The sequence below is a fragment of the Mus musculus genome, chromosome 18 (genome assembly GCF_000001635.26).
Source record: "Mus musculus strain C57BL/6J chromosome 18, GRCm38.p6 C57BL/6J".
In the NCBI taxonomy this organism is placed as follows: domain Eukaryota; kingdom Metazoa; phylum Chordata; class Mammalia; order Rodentia; family Muridae; genus Mus; species Mus musculus.
In genome coordinates, this window is record NC_000084.6 from 12,552,591 (window position 1) to 12,571,623 (window position 19,033).

Here is a 19,033-nt window from a genome sequence, read left to right on the forward strand (position 1 = left end):
TGAATAGAAAAATAGAGCCTTAAGGTTTTAAGCACATTCCTAGCCTCAAATTTCTGAGAATACGTTTCTATAAAACCTGCAGTTTAGAGCCTATTCATAGACTTCCTATCCACTGTGAAGTACCAGAAAGCCAGCATTTCAGGGGAGCCCAGCCTCACAGGTCCCCCTTTCTACATCCCGTCCTCAGGTTTAACATCTCAACGCCTGCTTTCCAAGGCTGCATGAAGAATCTGAAGAAAACCAGTGGGGTTGTCAGGTTGAACGATACAGTGGGTGTGACCAAAAAGTGCTCAGAAGACTGGAAGGTAAGCGGGGTTCAGGACTGTGGGGCTGTACCCCAGAGGGCCTGTGGGACTGCACTGAGCTGGTTTCAAGCACTGAATTTATAAAGATTACCTGCCATACTCACAGAACCTTACAGATGCTCCGTTACTGAGTGCATGGCAAAGCACAGAGGGAGTCTGTCTGGGCTGCACTAATGGTGGTCGTCATTTCCAGGGTGTAGTTCGAGAGCCCATATCTGGGTATCCAGGAACTAACTATAATGCCAGTCATTTCCGTGCTTGCATTTCAGCTTGTGCGAACCGCCTCGTTCTCCAGAGGAGGACAGATGAGTTTCACAAACTTGGATGTGCCCTCACTTGACCGCTTCCAGCTCTCCTTTGGGTTCCAGACCTTTCAACCCAGCGGTACACTACTAAACCATCAGACACGGGTAAGACATAGTGTGTTCTTAGGAAGACAAAAGCCTGGCTCCAAGCTTTCTGCCAAAAGCAGCGGAGACATTTTGAAGGACGTGGAATTTGGGGAATTTATCTGCCATCACAGTTCTGGCATAAGTAATTCCCCACCTGGGACGATCCTGAGAGAAATCTGGCTAGATGGCACATTATAATCTATAGAGCTCGGTTTGTGTGTATCGAGCAACATTTCCATTCTTTACAGATATGTGTTAAAAAAGCATTATAACAGCTCTAGGTAATAATGTGGTTTAGGAGAAGATTAAGATTTCTCCTTGCTATTTCCTCTTGACTACATCTTCCAGAGAAGGTTCTTCAGGTTCCTTTCTTGTAGCAGCTACTCCAAAGACAGTATCTACCCTGGGAGAATTAGTCTATCCCGAGCTTTTGTCCCTGCCGGCAAGAACACACTCAGGACAACCGGAATCTTCTGCGGCAAAGCTTTTACTGCTTACTTATCAGGAGGGAAGACCCCGAACCGGGAAAATGGCGCTGCTTATATAGCCCGCAGCGTGACGTTTCAGCACCTGATGTGGTGTGACAGCTCCTGATTCGTTGCTCGCCCATCACCCCATTACTACGCCGTGAGATGGGCAGTGACTAGGCGTGAGTTCACTCTTGCACTTGCGCATAAGGCTTGTTTACTAGTTAGGTGCAGTGGAAGCCAGCGATTGCTCGCGGCACGGCTCTCCACATTAGTCCTGTGCTCTCTATTCACATGCAGCCACAGAAATTCTCTCTTGGCCAGGGAAGAGGGCTTGACAAGTCAAGTACTCACTGTGCAAATCAGAGAATTGATGTTTGCATCCTCTGTGACCATGTGAAAGCCAGTGGGCATGGCAGCCTCCCTATAATCTCAGGTCACGGGAAGCAGACATGACACCCCCCTAGCAATCTGGGGCTCACTCTCCTGAGACAGAACCAGCCAAGAAGGCAAGCTCCAGGTTCAGGAAGACCATGTCTGCATATATAAGGTAGACAGCAGTCAGGTAAGACACCTGAAGCCAATCAGTTTGTCTACATATGTGTACACCCACTATACAGGCATGCATAAAAAATAATCATACAGCTGGGCGGTGGTGGAGCACGCCTTTAATCCCAGCACTTGGGAGGCAGAGGCAGGTGGATTTCTGAGTTCAAAGCCAGCCTGCTCTATACAGAGTGAGTTCCAGGACAGCCAGGGCTACACAGAGGAACCCTGTCTTGAAAAACCAAAATAATAATCATAATCATAATCATACAGAGAGCGAGACAGAGACAGACACTGGTACTCTGTTCCATAGAAGATGTCCTCTACAGCCCCAAAGATGTAAGAGTCAGCTTAGAAATCCACTGATAGGAAGAATGGGACTTTTAAATAAAAATGCTTTTGTTTTTGGTTTTTTTTTTAGGCTTGGTTGCCAATCCCAGCAGATACTTGGTATCAGATATAAAAGATGGCAGTGGCTGGCTCTGTGGCTATGCTCATAGCAAAGTCTTTTGCCATCTGATATATTGTTTACCAGTCTTTGTAAATTTTTTTAAACGATCCCTAAAGAGACACATGCCATCAGCCAGTAGAGGTCATCTATCCACGTTGGATACTTTGACCTAGTGTTCCTTCATTCCCTTCCTCCTCTATCTTGTCTGTCTCTTTCTCTGTCTCTCTGACTCTTTGTATCTTTCTGTATCTGTCTCTGCTGTCTCTCTGTCTCTCTGTCTGTGTCTCTGTCTCTCTCTGTATCTGTGTCTCTGTCTCTCTTTGTCTCTCTGTCTGTTTCTTTCTCTCTCTCTGTCTCTGTCTCTCTGTCTGTCTGAATGTGTGGGCCAAAGGACACTTCATATAGCATGCCTTAGGAACCATTACTTTGTTTGAGACAAAGTCTCTCACCAGCCTGGGGCTCACCAAGTAGGCTAAGCTAGCTAACCAACAAACTCTGCCGATCATCCTGTTTTAACCTCCCCAACCTTGGGATTATAAGCATACACCATTGTACCCAGCTTTTTCTATGTGGGTTCTGGGTTCTGAACCCTTTGTGGGATGAAGGTTCAGACCTTTGTCCTTGTGTGACAAGTACTTTATTGACTGAGCCATGTCCCAGCCCTGACCTAGCACTTTATTGACTAAGCCATGCCCCCAGCCCTGACCTAGCACTTTATTGACTAAGCCATGCCCCCAGCCCTGACCTAGCACTTTATTGACTAAGCCATGCCCCCAGCCCTGACCTAGCACTTTATTGACTAAGCCATGCCCCCAGCCCTGACCTAGCACTTTACTGGCTAAGCCATGCCCCCAGCCCTGACATAGCACTTTATTGACTAAGCCATGCCCCCAGCCCTGACCTAGCACTTTATTGACTAAGCTATGCCCCCAGCCCTGACCTAGCACTTTATTGACTAAGCTATGCCCCCAGCCTTGACCTAGCACTTTTAATTCCTAGTCCTTTTTTCTTCTGCCACAGGTAAGTACAGCTAGTTCACAGTCCACAGGATGATCAAAAGCAGATGTACGGATTAGATTAGCAACAAGTTAGAGCAACCCAGTGCTATAGAGGGACTATGGAAATGTCTAAGGGACATTGCTTTCAAGCTCATAAACTGTTAAGAAACACAGTCTATCCCATTCAATAGCAGCAAAAGTCATCACTTCTGTAGCCATCACTGGCTATAACTGCACTGGACAAATTGCTGTAGATGAGAAGTTCACTGAGAACCCACATTGTATGGAAAACTTCAAAAATTAGACTTGATAAAGAAGACTGAATAGAAGTGAAATGAGGATAGGTTTAAGTAACTCATTTACTGTAAGGGTCAATCATCTTGCCAGGGTTTGGATGAGAACAGGTTGGCATGGAAAATTGGGCTTCCTAGAAATAATGACCAGAACATAAAACAGTCATGGAAATCACAGAAAAGGTGTCGTCATTGTAACCCCACATAGGGGAAAATCCTAAAGATGATGAATCTATAAAACTTATGCAGGAGAGAATGAATTCTGGTAGAAACAATTTCATCAAAATGAGAGTAAAAATAGGGAAAATTAGATGTGGTTTAAATGTTCTGTACAGTTGATTAGAAAATCACATGGGCTGAATGAAAGTAGATCTAGAAAAAGACTGACCCAGTCATCAATGTTAACGTAATTTGCATAACATTTTTAACAAGAATGCAAACTATTTAACAACTATCTTTTGGTCAAAATGGTGAAGTCAAAGCATTTGGGCCAAAATGCCCTGACTATGTTATGCCTAGTTTTGATCATTTGTTGTCTCTAAATGCAAATTAATTGTTGATGGTGCATTCTGGAATGCTTACAGACAAGTAGCCTACTGGTCACCCTGGAAGATGGTCATATTGCGTTGAGCACCAGGGACAGCAGCAGCCCGATTTTCAAGTCTCCAGGGACCTACATGGATGGTTTACTGCATCATGTATCTGTAATAAGCGACACCTCAGGGTGAGTGCTTTACTTCGGCTGCCAGGGTCTATTGAACTGAGTTCTCCTGGACAGCTTTGCAGAGAATCTGTTCCTGATGCTGATACTAGTTGGCTATTCTGTGTTAGCATTTCCCTAGCTCTGTACCGGTGTCCTGATTAAATCAAATCAGTGGTTGGATGTATGTGGAGAGATAAAAATTCAAAATGGACTATGCATCCTAATTGTGTGAGGCACCTTATAAACCTGCACATAGCGTGGTGTGGATGCGCCTCTAAATATGTTGTAAAGAGACAGCTCACATAAGAATGCTCCATGTGACTTTCTGCCCATAAGTTTAAAAACAAATCAATTGTATTAGCATCCTGGATGTTTGTTATTCTGGGAGATGGAAAAAAGCTAGGAAATACAATTAATATAAAGAGGGGTTGGGGTACAAGACCGTTTGGTATCTTCCTATGAATGTGAACTATATTGATATATTCATGTTGCAAAACTTCCTTGAGGGGCTAGAGAGAAGGTTCAGGGGTTAGAGAGGACCCAGGCTCAGTTTCTAGAGCCCACATGACGGCTTACAAGCTTTCATCACTTCAATTCCAGGAAATCTTCTGACTCCTCAGACATGGCACATATGAGGTACACTGTCAGTCAAGGCATACACACATAAAATAAAAATAAATAAGCCTTCTAAAAAATTGCTTAAGCAGATATTTCTATTATTTAAAGTATTATGTGTAAAATATATGAAGATATTTCATATTCTAAAAAAATACATCTGATTTGACTAGTTCTGTTGGGTGACATAGTTGAGTTAAAGACAGTAGATTGTTCCCTCAGAGAGAGTCTGGGTGTTGTTGTTGTTGTTGCTGCTGCTGTTGTCATTTGCTAGAGGTCTCACCTTTGTCTTGCTTCTCTCGGTTTGCAGCCTGCGCCTTCTCATCGATGACCAGGTTCTGAGAAGAAACCAAAGGCTCGCTAGCTTCTCTAATGCCCAGCAGTCGCTCAGCATGGGAGGCGGTTATTTCGAGGGTTGTATCAGCAACGTTTTTGTCCAAAGGTGGGGGATCTTTTTGTCTGTGGTTATTAATAAGAGCCAACCCACCAACAGAGTATCATACCTATCCAGTTATTGGATTAGATTTGTCAGTGGTATGAATGGCTTTCATTCCAAGTATTTCTAAAGTGCATTAAAAACCAACAACCCCAAGCTCCTAGCAGCCTAGAGATTGGAAAAGATCTAATGAAAATGAACTTTATGATCATGGCCCTGAAAAAATATTCACACTATTTGGTTTCACTTTAATCCATACCATTTGATTGGGTCAGTTCCCATGGCTTTTAAGGTAAAGGGATTTCAAGGGGCTATGCAGTCCTGGACAGACTCTCAGTAGAGTGGTATTCAGAATTCCACTCATGTAAGTTTTAAATATTATCTCTAATGCAGAACACATTAGATAAGGGCCCCAGTCCCTCCATGTAGCCAGGGAGGTCCTGGCTCTGGCTAGGAACCTCAGGCTGAAATTTGCAGTTTCCCTAAATGGCACCATTATCCATCCCTCTGCCCCCTGCCCCCAATCTGGCATGAAAGTCCTGGGCCAAAATGAGGCCCACAGCTTTCACTACAGACCATAGTTGATAAAGCAGCTCTCTTGAGCATGTAGCCCCATGGCTAGAGTAGGGAATGGGGGGACCTGAGAAAACAGGGAGGAGTTTAGCTGCAGCCTCTGCTCATGAGCAATAGCAGTTATACAAATCTTTCCATAACCACATTGGTGATATACTAATGTTCAATGTCCTTCCTATGCCATACCACATCTGTCACTCCCCTCTCTGCAATTTGATTTCCATATTCATATATGATGCCAATTTCAAGAAAACAACAACAACAAGTATTTCAGCTCTGTTACACTTGAGGTTCATAGAACTTTCCAGAGCTCTTCTATTATGCAGATGTGACTTGAAGAGGTGAAACTTTGTGTTGGAATCCTGACAGTGAGAGTGTTCCTGTAGGAATCCTGACAGTGAGAGTGCTTGTATTAGTTAGGGTTTTACTGCTGTGAACAGACACCATGACCAAGGCAAGTCTTATAAAAAACATTTAATTGGGGCTGGCTTACAAGTTCAGAGGTTCAGTCCATTATCATCAAGGTGGGAGCATGGCAGTATCCAGGCAGGCATGGCACAGGAGGAGCTGAGAGTTCTATGTCTTCATCCAAAGGCTGCTAGTGGAAGACTGACTTCCAGGCAACTAGGGTGGGAATCTTATACCCACACTCACAGTGACACACCCATTCCAACCAGGTCACACCTATTTCAACAAGGCCACACCTTCAGATGGTGCCACTCCCTGGTCCAAGGATATACAAACCATCACATTCCACTCCCTGGTCCCCATAGATTTGTTCAAAAGCATGAGTCTATGGGAGCCATACTTAAACATAGCATAATGCAAAATGCATTTAGTCCAACTTTCAAAGTCCTCATAGTCTATAGCAGTTGCAACAATGTTAAAAGTCCAAAGTTCAAGGTCTCTTCTGAAATTCATTCAACTTAATTAACTGTAATCCCCAAAGCAAGGCAGGAAAACAGCTGGGCAACTCCAAACTCTGCATCTCCATGGCTGATGTCAAAGTGGTCTTCAGATCTCCACACCTTTTTCATCTTTGTTGACTGCAACAAACTGCTTTCTCCTGGGCTGGTTCCATTCCCTGTTAGCAGCTTTTCTCAGCATGTATCCCATGGCTCTGGCATCTTCAATACACTGGGGTGTTCCACTCCAACTAGGCTTCACCAATAGCCTCTCATAGGCTCTCTTCAGGGAGCCAAGCCTCAAATCCTTCGCATGACCCCTTCAGTCCTGGGCCATCAACTACAGCTGAGGCTTCACCTTCTCCAATGGCCTTCCCTGGACTCTCACAGTGCTAAGCCTCAGCTTCTCTCCATGATCCCTTCATTCCTTCACAAGCAGTACCACCTGAGTGACTCTTACACATTACCAAGTCCAACCGCAGCATGAGGTACAACCTTGGGTATCTCTGGAACACAGCTTCTTTGTGCTCCCAGAAAATAATTTCCAGAAGATTTCACCTTAGTGATGCTGGTCTCTTCTTAATCACTGCTAATTCCTTAGCTCCAGCTAACCAGCATCAATTTTCCCAGTAGTTCCTTCCATTCTTAACTCTAGAGCCAGAGCCACGTAGCTGAAGCTGCAGAGTTCTGCTGCTTACAGGAACTACAACATGATCCCCTTGTACTATTATATTGTCACTGGCTTTCTGTTTTCCAAATCCTTCACTACCTAAGCTTGGCTATCCTGGATCTTGCTCTGTAGATTGACCTTGAATGCAGAGATCAGCATGCCTGTCTCCTGGGATTAAAGTTGTGTATCACCATGCCTGGATCTAAATTTATCTGGGTAGGATCTTGTCCCAAGGTCCCACTCCCTTAATCTGTTATCTCCTAGAACACAAGATTTTACTCCATTTCACTTCCTAGTACCCCTTTAACTCGAACCATATATTTTATATTTTTCCTTTCTAAGCTTACTATGCTTGTTCAAACTTCTCTTCATAAGACTTAACCAGAGAACAAAGTCTTTGCTGGGCTTTTTTGAAACTTCCTTTGTCAATGCAATTAATCTGAGTCTCTTCACCTTAGCCTCAGGCAGACTTTTCAGGCAAGGGCAAAAAGTAGCCACATTCTTCACCAAAATACCACAAAAACAGTCTTTTTGCCACATTCTGAAATTCTTCTCCTTTGAAATCTCTTGGGCCAGGTCAACACAGTTCAAATTACTCCCAGCAACAAAGACTTCCATATTCCTACTAGGATGACCCATTAAGCCCCATTTAAAGCATTCCACTGAGTTCCAAATCCAAAGTCCAAAAATCCACATTCTTTAAATTAAAGCATGGTTAGGCCTATCACAGCAATACCCCACTCCTGGTACCAACTTCTGTATTAGTTAGGGTTTTACTACAGACACCATGACCAAGGCAAGTCTTATAAAAAACAACATTTAATTGGGGCTGGCTTACAAGTTCATAGGTTCAGTCCATTATCATCAAGGTGGGAGCATGACAGTATCCAGGCAGGCATGGCACAGGAGGAGCTGAGAGTTCTATGTCTTCATCCAAAGGCTGCTAGTGGAAGACTGACTTCCAGGCAACTAGGGTGGGGATCTTATACCCACACTCACAGTGACACACCCATTCCAACCAGGTCACACCTATTTCAACAAGGCCACACCTTCAGATGGTGCCACTCCCTGGTCCAAGAATATACAAACCATCACAGTGCTCCTGTAGGAACCCTGACAGTGAGAGTGTTCCTGCAGGAATCCTGACAGTGAGAGTGTTCCTGTAGGAATCTGACAGTGAGAGTGCTCCTGTAGGAATCCTGACAGTGAGAGTGCTCCTGTAGGAATCCTGACAGTTAGAGTGCTCCTGTAGGAATCCTCAGTGAGAGTGCTCCTGTAGGAATCCTGACAGTGAGAGTGCTCCTGTAGTAATCCTGACAGTGAGAGTGCTCCTGTAGGAATCCTGACAGTGAAAGTATTCCTGTAGGAATGACAGTGAGAGTGCTCCTGTAGGGACCCTGATAGTGAGAGTGTTCCTGTAGGAATCTGACAGTGAGAGTGTTCCTGTAGGAATCCTGACAGTGAGAGTGTTCTTGTAGGAATCCTGACAGTGAGAGTGTTCCTGTAGGAATCCTGACAGTGAGAGTGCTCCTGTAGTAATCCTGACAGTGAGAGTGCTCCTGTAGGAATCCTGACAGTGAAAGTATTCCTGTAGGAATGACAGTGAGAGTGCTCCTGTAGGGACCCTGACAGTGAGAGTGTTCCTGTAGGAATCTGACAGTGAGAGTGTTCCTGTAGGAATCCTGACAGTGAGAGTGTTCTTGTAGGAATCCTGACAGTGAGAGTGTCAGCTTTTTTCTGCCCTCATTCTAGGATGTCACAGAGTCCAGAAGTCCTGGATATGGCCAGCAAGTCTACTAAGAGGGATGCATTCCTAGGAGGCTGCAGTTTAAACAAGCCACCTTTTCTTATGTTGTTTAAGAGTCCCAAGGGATTTAACAAGGCCCGGAGTTTCAATGTCAATCAGGTAAGTTTCAGAGCCTTACCTTGGGTTTTACTTCTCCAGACACCACGTAGAGGGAGTGATGGGGAAGGGAAATAGGCCATCACCAGTCTCTGGTGGTTGGTAGCTGTATGAAGTGGCACCACAGGGCCATCAGGCACCAGGTGATTGGAACCAAAATGGCAAAGCCAGTGCCTGAAAGGTGGCTAAGTCCCTAGGGTTGTACAGTCATACACAAGCATGGGGATCAGAATTCAGGTTCCTAGCCCTCATGTAAAAAGCAGGGCATGGTAGCACCATCCACAGTCCAGCACTGAAGAGGAAAACAGCCTTGAATTTCACTGGCTAGCCCATCCAAGTGAATTGGTGAGCTCTATGTTCAGTGAGAAAGCTATCTCAAAAACCATGGTGGAGAGCAATAGAGGAAGCCACGTGATATTTGACCTCTGATGTCCACATGCTCACACATGCTCACACATGCTCACACGTGCTCACAAAGGCTCACACATACTCATACATACACAAACATATACACACATACATTGAAAATATGACAAAGTGATTGTCTATTCAATGTTTTTTTGTATCTTGATAAAAATTTGATAATTTTTGCAGTCTCTGAAGAAATGGAGCTGTAATTGGACATAGTAAATTCACTCTGGGTGTGAAATGCTAGTAAGCCCAACTAGGGGACAATAGGGCAAGGAAGGTATGTTACTTGTGTCTAATAAGAACACTGAGTCCCATTCTCCAAGTTTTCTCCTCAAACTAAGAAATAATGGGCCTTTCATTGGGGAAACAAAGGTACATTCATGTCACAATATTCCCATCACAGTAGAGGAGGTTCAGTCTTGAGCATGTTCAGTTGGGCATCATGCTGCTTCTTCATATATCCTTTGTCCAAAAATTATAGAACAGAAATACCCTCTGTAGAGAACTCTTGTATTATAATGAGATAATCCTGAGAAACGCTGACTCTGGGTCCTTAGGAGAGAAGCAAAACCATCTTGGCTGTATTAAGCCAGCTCCTCGCAGTTTGCTTTGCAGGGATGACCTCATTTCATTTCTGCTGCTGTGTTAAAATACCCTGGTAAAAAGCTGCTTATGGGAGAAAGGGATATATTTCAGCTTACAATTCCAGGTTATAGTCACATCTTTGTCAGGAAGTTGAGGTGGAAACTTGAAACAGCTAATCATGTCACCTCCACAATTAAGAACAGAGAGAAGTGAATGTATGCTTGCTCCATTGCTTGCTTGTGATCAGCTAGATCTCTCCACTCATATACCAGTCCTATAGGACTCTGCCTAGGGAATGGTGCCACCCACAGTAGTCTGGATCTTCCTATATCAATTAACGTAAGACAATTCCCCATGGTTGTGTCCACAGATGGACCTACTTTAGACAATCTCTCATTAAGACTTTTTCCATGTGATTTGGGGTTGTGTCAAATTGACATTTGAAAAATAAGCATCACAAATGCCTTATCTGAAACAAATAGAAGCTCCAAAAGGACTCTTAATATCTAAAGGTACAACATCTCATTCCCCAACCCCTACCCAAGTTGAGATGATTAGCCCTAAAACTACCTGCCTATCTGCTAACAGACCTTAACCTGGGTTCTGTAGCCAACAGCTTTTAGACACTTGTGTGTATTGGTAAAAGATCTTGTGATTTTTTCTCTAGACTACGTGAGCTATGCCCTTCTTAAGTCCCCATAAATATCCCCTCTGTCCCCAGGGGAACCTCTATGACAAGGTATCCACATTCACTCAAGCCAGGGTGGCTTACCCAGACTGCATATTTTAAACACACAAGGAGTTTTAAAGTCCCAATGCTCAATGACCAATTAGGTCAGAGGTATCTGAAAAGGACCTCTGACCTGTAATTTGCAGGAACCTCCAAGTGATTCTCATGTGCCTCCAAGACCAAGAAGTGATGTTGCTAGCATGGAGGAGTGTGACCATTACCATGAGTTAAACACGAGCTTTGGAGTTAAGGAATCACTTGCTCTGAGCTTGGTTGACAAGGTGACCTTCCCATATCTGAGATCACAATACAGGTAGAAGGTGGACAGTGGAGCTGGGAGTGAGCTGCTGGGCTGCAGGGAGAGCTCGGCATTGAGCGCTTGCCAACAGTGTGTGACCCTGATTCAGTCTCCAGTAGCACTCGGCTTTGACCAAGCAGAGCATGCTGCTCCAGCTCACTCCAGTGCCAGTTAACCCTGACCATGTGCTCCTCACCTGGCTGTATTCCTCAGCTGCACAGCGATTAGTAACAGAATACTGAATTCTGCACTGTTTAGAAGGAATTCACTCCATGAATGCTCGGAGTTGTTATCTTACTGTGAGGCAAAGGCTGTCTTTAGAATTGTCCCTTCAGAAACGATGTCATGCATTCTGTTTGTTTTAAGCTGATAGCTACTCAGACTAAGTCATTCTGACAGCAGAGGACCTGGTGTGGAGTGAATGGGCTCTACTAGTGTTCAGAAGATAGAAAATATTTAACTCGGACCATGACTTGATTTGAGAGAGAAGGGAGAGGCAGGAGATTCCTGGGGTATCCAGTCTGGATTGTAGACTACATGGCAATGCTGTAGAGAGTTTTATGGAGACAGGGGACAGATATTTGGAGAGAAAGAGAAGAAACAGAGGAATTTGTGGCATTTTGAAGGATAGGTGCCGGCAGGTCTTCTGAGTAGAGAGAATTGGTGGAATTGGTGGTATTTCCTAGGGGGCCTAGGCAGGTAGGTTGTAATGGGGGACATTGGTGGTTTGTTTTTGTTTGTTTGTTTGTTTGATTGATTGGTTTTGGTTTTTTGAGACAGGGTTTCTCTGTATAGCTCTGTCTGTCCTGGAACTCACTCTCTAGACCAGGCTTTCCTCGAACTCAGAAATCTGCCTGCCTCTGCCTCCCAAGTGCTGGGATTAAAGGCGTGTGCCACCACACTAGGCTTTTTTGTTTGTTTGTTTATTTGGGGGGGCATTGTTATAAGGGACATTTGTGAATGCATTACCTACCTTTTTCCTCTTCTGTGCAAGCTCCAAATGAGATAGATTGTATTGTTTCTTTCTTGACTAGTTTGTCAGTGGAGAGAATATGACAAAGCATATGTGACCTACTGGGTCCCTGGGTCATATGGTCTGGGTCCCTGGGTCAGATGGTCTGGGTCTGGGTCAGCCTTTATACACCAACGAGGCATGATCATTGTCCCCCATGTATGGGTCTTTTTACCCCATGTAAATGAAAACAAACACTAGTAAACTCTTCTGATGCCACTGTGAGGGAACATATACAACACACCTAGGAAGGGGTAGATACAAAGCAAGCGTGTTCATATGGTCATATATGTCCCTTCTTACTATATTACCCAGTAAAAGAAAATGACAGGGCATGTTGTGCTGCAGGGCTAGTATAGCAGAAGTTTCTTACCATGGGAATCAGGGAGGCCCTCCAGGAGGAGGCTGCCCAGGAGCTGTGCTGTGGAGCATGGGCTGTGCTTAGATAAGTTGCTGGTTATGCAGCAGCCCAAAGCTGGGACACAGGATGCGTGTGTGTCTTTGAGGCACAGTGTACTTTGCACAAGTGTTCTCTGCTCTTTCCAAGGCGTCTGCCACTCTAGCAGTACTCTGCCAGCAGCAGGAAGTGAAAACTGGACAGGGCCAGGTGTTAAGCTTCAGATTAGGGGGCCGGGCAGGGCATGGTGCTGTTTCTTTACAAGAAGTTTTTCTAAGAGTCCCTGGTCAGTAACTTATAGGCCCGGAGTCCACAGTAAGCACATAGTAACCCGCATAGTATCAGTCCAATAACTGTGCTCTTCACGTCTCTGCTAGCTCGAAAACCTATAAACACTGCGAACTTTCGGTAGAGAAAGGAGGCAAAGGGAGGACTGTGAGTCTTACTCTGTGACATAAAGTGACTTGAACATTTTCAATAGTCAATATCAAGCTGTTAAAAGAGCACTTTAAGCTGCTCGGGAGATTAAAGCTAGCAGCAACCTACATGATGACATATCATAAGAAAATTATAGACCCAGAGTCAAACTTTCTGACGGGCATGATGGAACATCTCCATTCACCAGTGTGCAAGCTTGAGTTGCTTTTATTTAACAGTCTGTCCCTTTCTTCCCCTGAATCTGGTTCTCTCTGTGTGTGTGTGCGCATGTGCGTGCGACGTACGTGCACACATTTATTTGTACTGCTAGGCAAGCATCCTACTTCTAGAATACTTCTCTAATCTCTTTCCTTTCCTTTAGAGACCATGTCTTACTATATTGCTTAGACTGGCTCTGAGCTTGCTGTCCTCCTGTCCTGTTGAGAAACATGACTTTCAGGCCTATGCCAACACGCCTGGCTTTGGTATATCAAGAGTACATTCTGGGGACCATATCTATCTGTGGTTGGGTTGGAGAAGAACTCCTGATAATGAAAGAAGTTTTAGGGAAGCTATTTATGACTGGCTCCTGAAAATCCTTTCCAAAATCGATTAAAGCAGGACAATGATTCTACCTATGATAGTTCATTTGTCGACTTGACAACTTAGAGTTACCCGAGAAGAAAGCCTCCATGAGGGATGGCTATCAGGGTCACTGGTGAGCACACCTGTGGTGATTGTCTTGATTGCCTTAACTGGTAAGGGAAGAACCAGCCTAAAAGTGAGGGCACCATCCGTTCCCTGGTTTGGGATCCTGGACTGCATTAGAGGCAGGCAAGCTATGTGAGCAGTAAGCATCTTGGCATCCTGACTGTGGGCATGGCGTGATTAGCTGCTTCAAGTGCCGCCTTGCTGGGACATGGAGCTCGATGCCCCCACCCTCAGCCCAGCCCCACTCCCGTTCTCTCTGCTCTGTCTTGCTTGGTTGGTTCCGAGAAACACTTGCTTGATGAACAGTGTCCTGCAGGGGAAGGATGGTTTCTGCCTGGGGTTCTCTCTGCTAGGACAGCATCTTTCTTTTATCAGCTGCTCTTCCCACACAGCACCTCCTCAAGAGTCATTGCCAGGAGCAAGGGTCACATGTTCATTCCTTGGCCAATCCTCAGCCTTTACTTGGGCTAAAAAGATTCCCCATTGAGCTCAGAGCCCTGTGGCCCAGACCTGGACTCTGCTGCAAGATAAAGGGGGAATCTGGAGACGCTCAGCTTCTTCCTCCAACTTCTCTGGGCCCATCTAGTGCTCAAAAGTTGAAAGCATTTTCCAAGACAGGACATGATGTCATCAATGCTCATAGCAGTGAGGACAGGTCCAGTGACCCATCCCTTTGTTTAGCTTAGTCTTTCACTTGCCCTGGAAGGGGAGGTGGCAGGTTTGGGGCTCCATGTCCTATTCTGGCTGTCTGCTGAGAACACTGTGGTCCTTCTGACAGTCAGTGATAGGATGGAGTACAGGGTCCCTGCAGGCTCCAGATGCAGCTGTTTCCCTAAAGATGCTAGTCTTGTATAAGGCTTGAGTTACATGTATTCCCCGGAAAAAGGAAGTAAGAGGAAAGGGATATTCGGACTCTCCAAAGCCATGTCTTCAAACCTCATTCATAACTTCCTGAAGGAGAAGGCCCCCAAACCATAGCTACAAGGACACTGAGTTGGGGTGGGTGGGTCTGCAGGAGAGTAAAGAAGCCGAGAATAAGTTCTCACCTTCTCTTATGTCTCCACACAGTAAGTGGCACACTAGGACTCTCGAGGGTGGATGGACTGTCTCTTCCCATTGGAGCTATTTGCAAAGTCTTCCATTTCTCTGCTGGTTTCGTATCTTAGACTCCAGAGTGAGCACTGAGCACTGAGCCAGGCAAGCATCCTGTCTTCCCTGCCCCAACTGGCTCCTCATTTCCTTTCCTCTCTCTCACAGCTGTTGCAAGATGCACCTCAGGCTGCAAGGAGCATAGAGGCTTGGCAAGATGGGAAGTCCTGCCTACCACCTCTGAACACCAAGGCCACTCACAGAGCCCTGCAGTTTGGGGACAGTCCTACCAGCCACTTGCTATTCAAGCTTCCCCAGGAGCTGCTGAAACCCAGGTATTTCACCTCTTTTTCTTTTTTAAAAAATATCTCTTGTTCCATCTAACACCAACTGAGAACCAGCTTTCCAGTCTCTCCAAGGATGTCTAAGCCCGTGACATCATGCTCATGAAGGAGGTGTTGTCAGGTTTGTATGGGGGCTGTCATGTGCCCTCCCTCCCTCTACAGATGGAATAGACATGTGCCTGCTGCTGCTGACGCTGATACTCAGGACCTAAACAATTAGCTCAGCTCTGGCTGAGAACTAAAGGTGTTCTAAAAATAAGGCTGTTATCCCACCCCAAAGCTATTCATTATTTATGTGATAAATCACCTTTCTTCTCTTTAGTTCTGTACTGAATAGGAAATCATTCTCTTAGGTAGCCCTGGTGCCAGATTCCTAGAGGATGCTATTAGATTTTTTTCTTTTATGCTAACAAGTTGCATCCCTGTCGGGGGGGAGGGGCTGAGCAGAAATGCTAATGACTTCGGAAGAAAGAAGGAAAGCAAGGTTTGCCCTTCTCCGATGTCTTGAAGGAGACGTTTAGGGAAGAATGCCAACCATTCCTTCAGACTTTCATATATTTAACAGAGGCCAAGGGCCCAGGGGTCAGAAAGACCAGCTTGAACTCTGGTTCTTAGCCTTGCCTCTAACTACAAGCTGGCTGTCATCTGCCAGATCAGCTTCTCTGTGATATGGGTGCCAGGATGGGTCTGGATAGGCAAGAAGTTCAGTAATGGGAAGGCTTGCAAAAGGTGGTGGTAGGAGGAGCAGGCGTTGGCTGGGAGAGATGAAACTGGGTTGGGCCACTTGTACAGATGGAGTGGGTCTCAGGCTGCAGCTATCTTGTCCTGCAGGGCCCTGAAGGAGAGATCACCTTAGAAGAGTCAGATTTGGGCATAAGAGTCTGTGTTGTAGTGTGTCTGCCACTCTCAACAGACCCAAGGATGTGACACCTGGGGACCCCTCTATGCTCCTGTAGCAGGCCTTCTGGAAATGAGCACATCTTGGTCACCTTTGTACACAGTGTGTCATTTCTAAGTGTAAAATTCATTTCTGGGTCTGCCCGACAATTTAGAGAATGGTTATCTCTCTCCCCTCCACTTTCTCATTGGTTAAAAGAGGGCAATATTGATTTCCTGACGGTGAAGACGGGTTCATAGTTTAAATGAGGTTGGCCCTTGGTAGCCCACTCAGTGAAGCACAGGATGATTCAGGTTTGACAGTCAGGAAGACCTGAAGGAAAAGTCTGAGCAAGAGGTTTGTATGTCTCCAGTGACCCCTGCCCCCATGGAAAGTCTAAGAATCTTTCATTTGCTGAAATTGGGCTTGTAGAAGCCAGAGCAGGAGGAGGGAATGGCCTTCCACCAGTTCTTCTGATGACATCATCATTTCTGGGAAGGGAGGCCCATTGTCAGCCTTGGTCATGCTGACCTTGATAGCAACTGCTCATCTTAAAGAAATGGCATCTGTAGATGCTGCCCTGACTGCCCTGTCCCCAGCCTTCCCCGGCTTCTTCTCTCCCAGCTCCCCTGGCCCAGCATCTTCTCCCTTCCTGCATTCAGCATGTTGATTTATCTGCCTGCTTGTGAGTCAACCCTGATACTTTCTCATCCAGGTAACATTTCAGTGTGGGGTGGGGTGGGGGCAGTCACTACAGCATCAGTTACTTTTCGCATCTCTGTGACAAAAACAATATAACAACGGAGGGTTCACTTGAGTCCCAGTTTGAGGGTACAGCCCACTGTGTCAGAGAAAGCAGCAGGAACATGAGGCTGCATCGCGCCCACAGCCAGGAAGTGGGGTGGGGGTGGGGGTTATGCAGCCCGCTTTCTTCTTTTCATTTAGTCGGGGATCCTAGCCCATGGGTGGGGTTTCCTACATTCGGGATAGATCTTTCCTCAACTAAACCTCTCTGGAAGATGCTCTGGCAGTTGTGATTCTACAGCAGAATGAGCACATCTTTTTCATCTTGAAGAATGTGATTCTACAGGCTCTGTGTGATTGGAAAGCCTGTCAAGGTTAACTGTATGTTAACTGCATATTCACATTAGTGTGTGTGACTGAAAGCTCTCCAGTGCCGACTGTTTAGCAGCCATGCTGTGAGAAGTTGCCAGCTCTGCTGTGTGATGTTACCTTCACTCTGATTCACTCGGATCTGTGCTCTAGCTGTGTTTGACAGACCCCCAAGGCTGGCGCCACCACGTTCGCCTGCAATGAGTATTTAAATGTACCCTTGAGCCTCTCCGTTTTCATCCTGCAGTGAGGGGTCAGAGCTCTGCTGCCAGGTTCTTGGATGTGAATCTGCTGCTTCCTTTTTGAAATGTTAGTCTTTTCTGCAAAATGATTGCCTTAAGAAACAGTTGTGGAAAGCAAACGCCAAGTCTGATCACTGAGCCCACGTATGCAAAGTGCTGTGTGCTCTGGAGTGAGTCCCAATACTCCTTTAAGTTGACACAGGCGACAGACATGTCAGGAGAAACACGGAGTCGCGGGCCATCTGGGTGATTTCATTTAACAAATATGGGTTCTTTTTCATCTTGAAGAATGTTGCCCTCCAGGAAACCTGTTCTTTTGATGAACAAATATGCATCTTAGCCTCACAGTGTTGGAAAGCAAAGAATTAACAGTATAATGTTGCTATCCACATCCAGAGTCTATCTCTGAATTATTCATTTCCTACTTAACTCAATTTAGTCACTATTTGTTGGATGTGTACTGTGTATAGGCCCTGCTCATATAGTTACTAGCAAGATAAACCTGGTCTCTGTCCTCTAGTGGGTACTTAGACATGAACCCCAGGGAATGGGTATAAACATCTGTACTGCCTTTTCAAGTTGTTCCGCCATGAACTTGTTGGTGGCCTCACACACCATAGACTATTTCAAGAAACAAAACTCCCTGCCTGTATCCCCAGTGACCAGCACAGTGCCTTCTGCACACTGAACACTCAGTAACTATTTGTTGGACGATTAACCAGTTTTGATAAATGGTTTGATGGATGGATTCATAGGATCTTCATATATACAGTAAAGCTTGCTTGGCTCAATTTGGAAATGATTTGAAACCATCATATAAATTATGCTAGCTCTCAATTTTTGGCTCCATAATAATATTTTATAATTCCTCCTCCAGGATAGTTGAGGTCTGGGAGTCAGAGCAACGGGGAGAGCAGGAGAAGGTGAATCTCTACTCCTGTGCTTTGTGTTAAATTTGTCCCATAGAGAGAACATGCTCATCTGACGTCCAACCACGTTCTCACTAGTCAAGCTGCCCCCCCCCCCCCGTCCTCCTCCGACTTCCCCCCCTGTGCAGCTGTACAAATAGAAGGCGTGTTTGTTGGGTTTAAATAGTTTGTATTAGTAAGAGAGCTAATCTGGTCACAAAAAGAAATGCTGTGAGGTTCCATTTGCATGAGGTACCAAGAGCATCTGCTGAGGAAGAAGTAGAAGGGTGGTCTAGACACTAAGCACAGGGAGGACAGAGAGCTGCTGGGAAAGGTGGAGCCTGTGCTTCACACGAGGAGGAGCACCGCAGATGGTTTGTGTAACATTATAAATTAACTCAGTCCTAATGAACCGGACACCCAGAAGTGGTGGACATGGTAAATTCAGATGAATTGTAGCATAATTTTAATGTTGATTTAAAAGTCCAAGTATGTTTCTTCTTCCCACATGCTAGGACTTATACACTAGCTAAACTTGCCATAGAAAATCTGTGCAATTCCCTAACATAGTAAAGAAACTGTACAGCAATACTATTAACATCTAGTATGTTCTGCCTTCTGGAAGTCTCATGTCTCTGGGAA

At 45.3% G+C, this 19,033-nt stretch overlaps 1 protein-coding gene across 7 annotated transcripts in view; it reads left to right on the forward strand.

Moving 5' to 3' along the window:
- Lama3 (laminin, alpha 3) overlaps positions 1–19,033 on the forward strand; it is a 249,597-nt gene that overhangs the window by 219,174 nt on the left and 11,390 nt on the right. For all 7 annotated transcript variants that reach the window (XR_003952502.1, XM_006525685.4, NM_010680.2 and 4 more), the window contains 6 exons: positions 188–305; positions 575–715; positions 4,037–4,176; positions 5,081–5,212; positions 9,107–9,260; positions 15,076–15,242. Coding sequence is in view for 6 of the 7 variants with exons in the window: in XM_006525685.4 (XP_006525748.1) it covers positions 188–305; positions 575–715; positions 4,037–4,176; positions 5,081–5,212; positions 9,107–9,260; positions 15,076–15,242 (852 nt within the window). In the remaining variant the exon portion in view is untranslated. The remainder of the gene's footprint in view (positions 1–187; positions 306–574; positions 716–4,036; positions 4,177–5,080; positions 5,213–9,106; positions 9,261–15,075; positions 15,243–19,033) is intronic.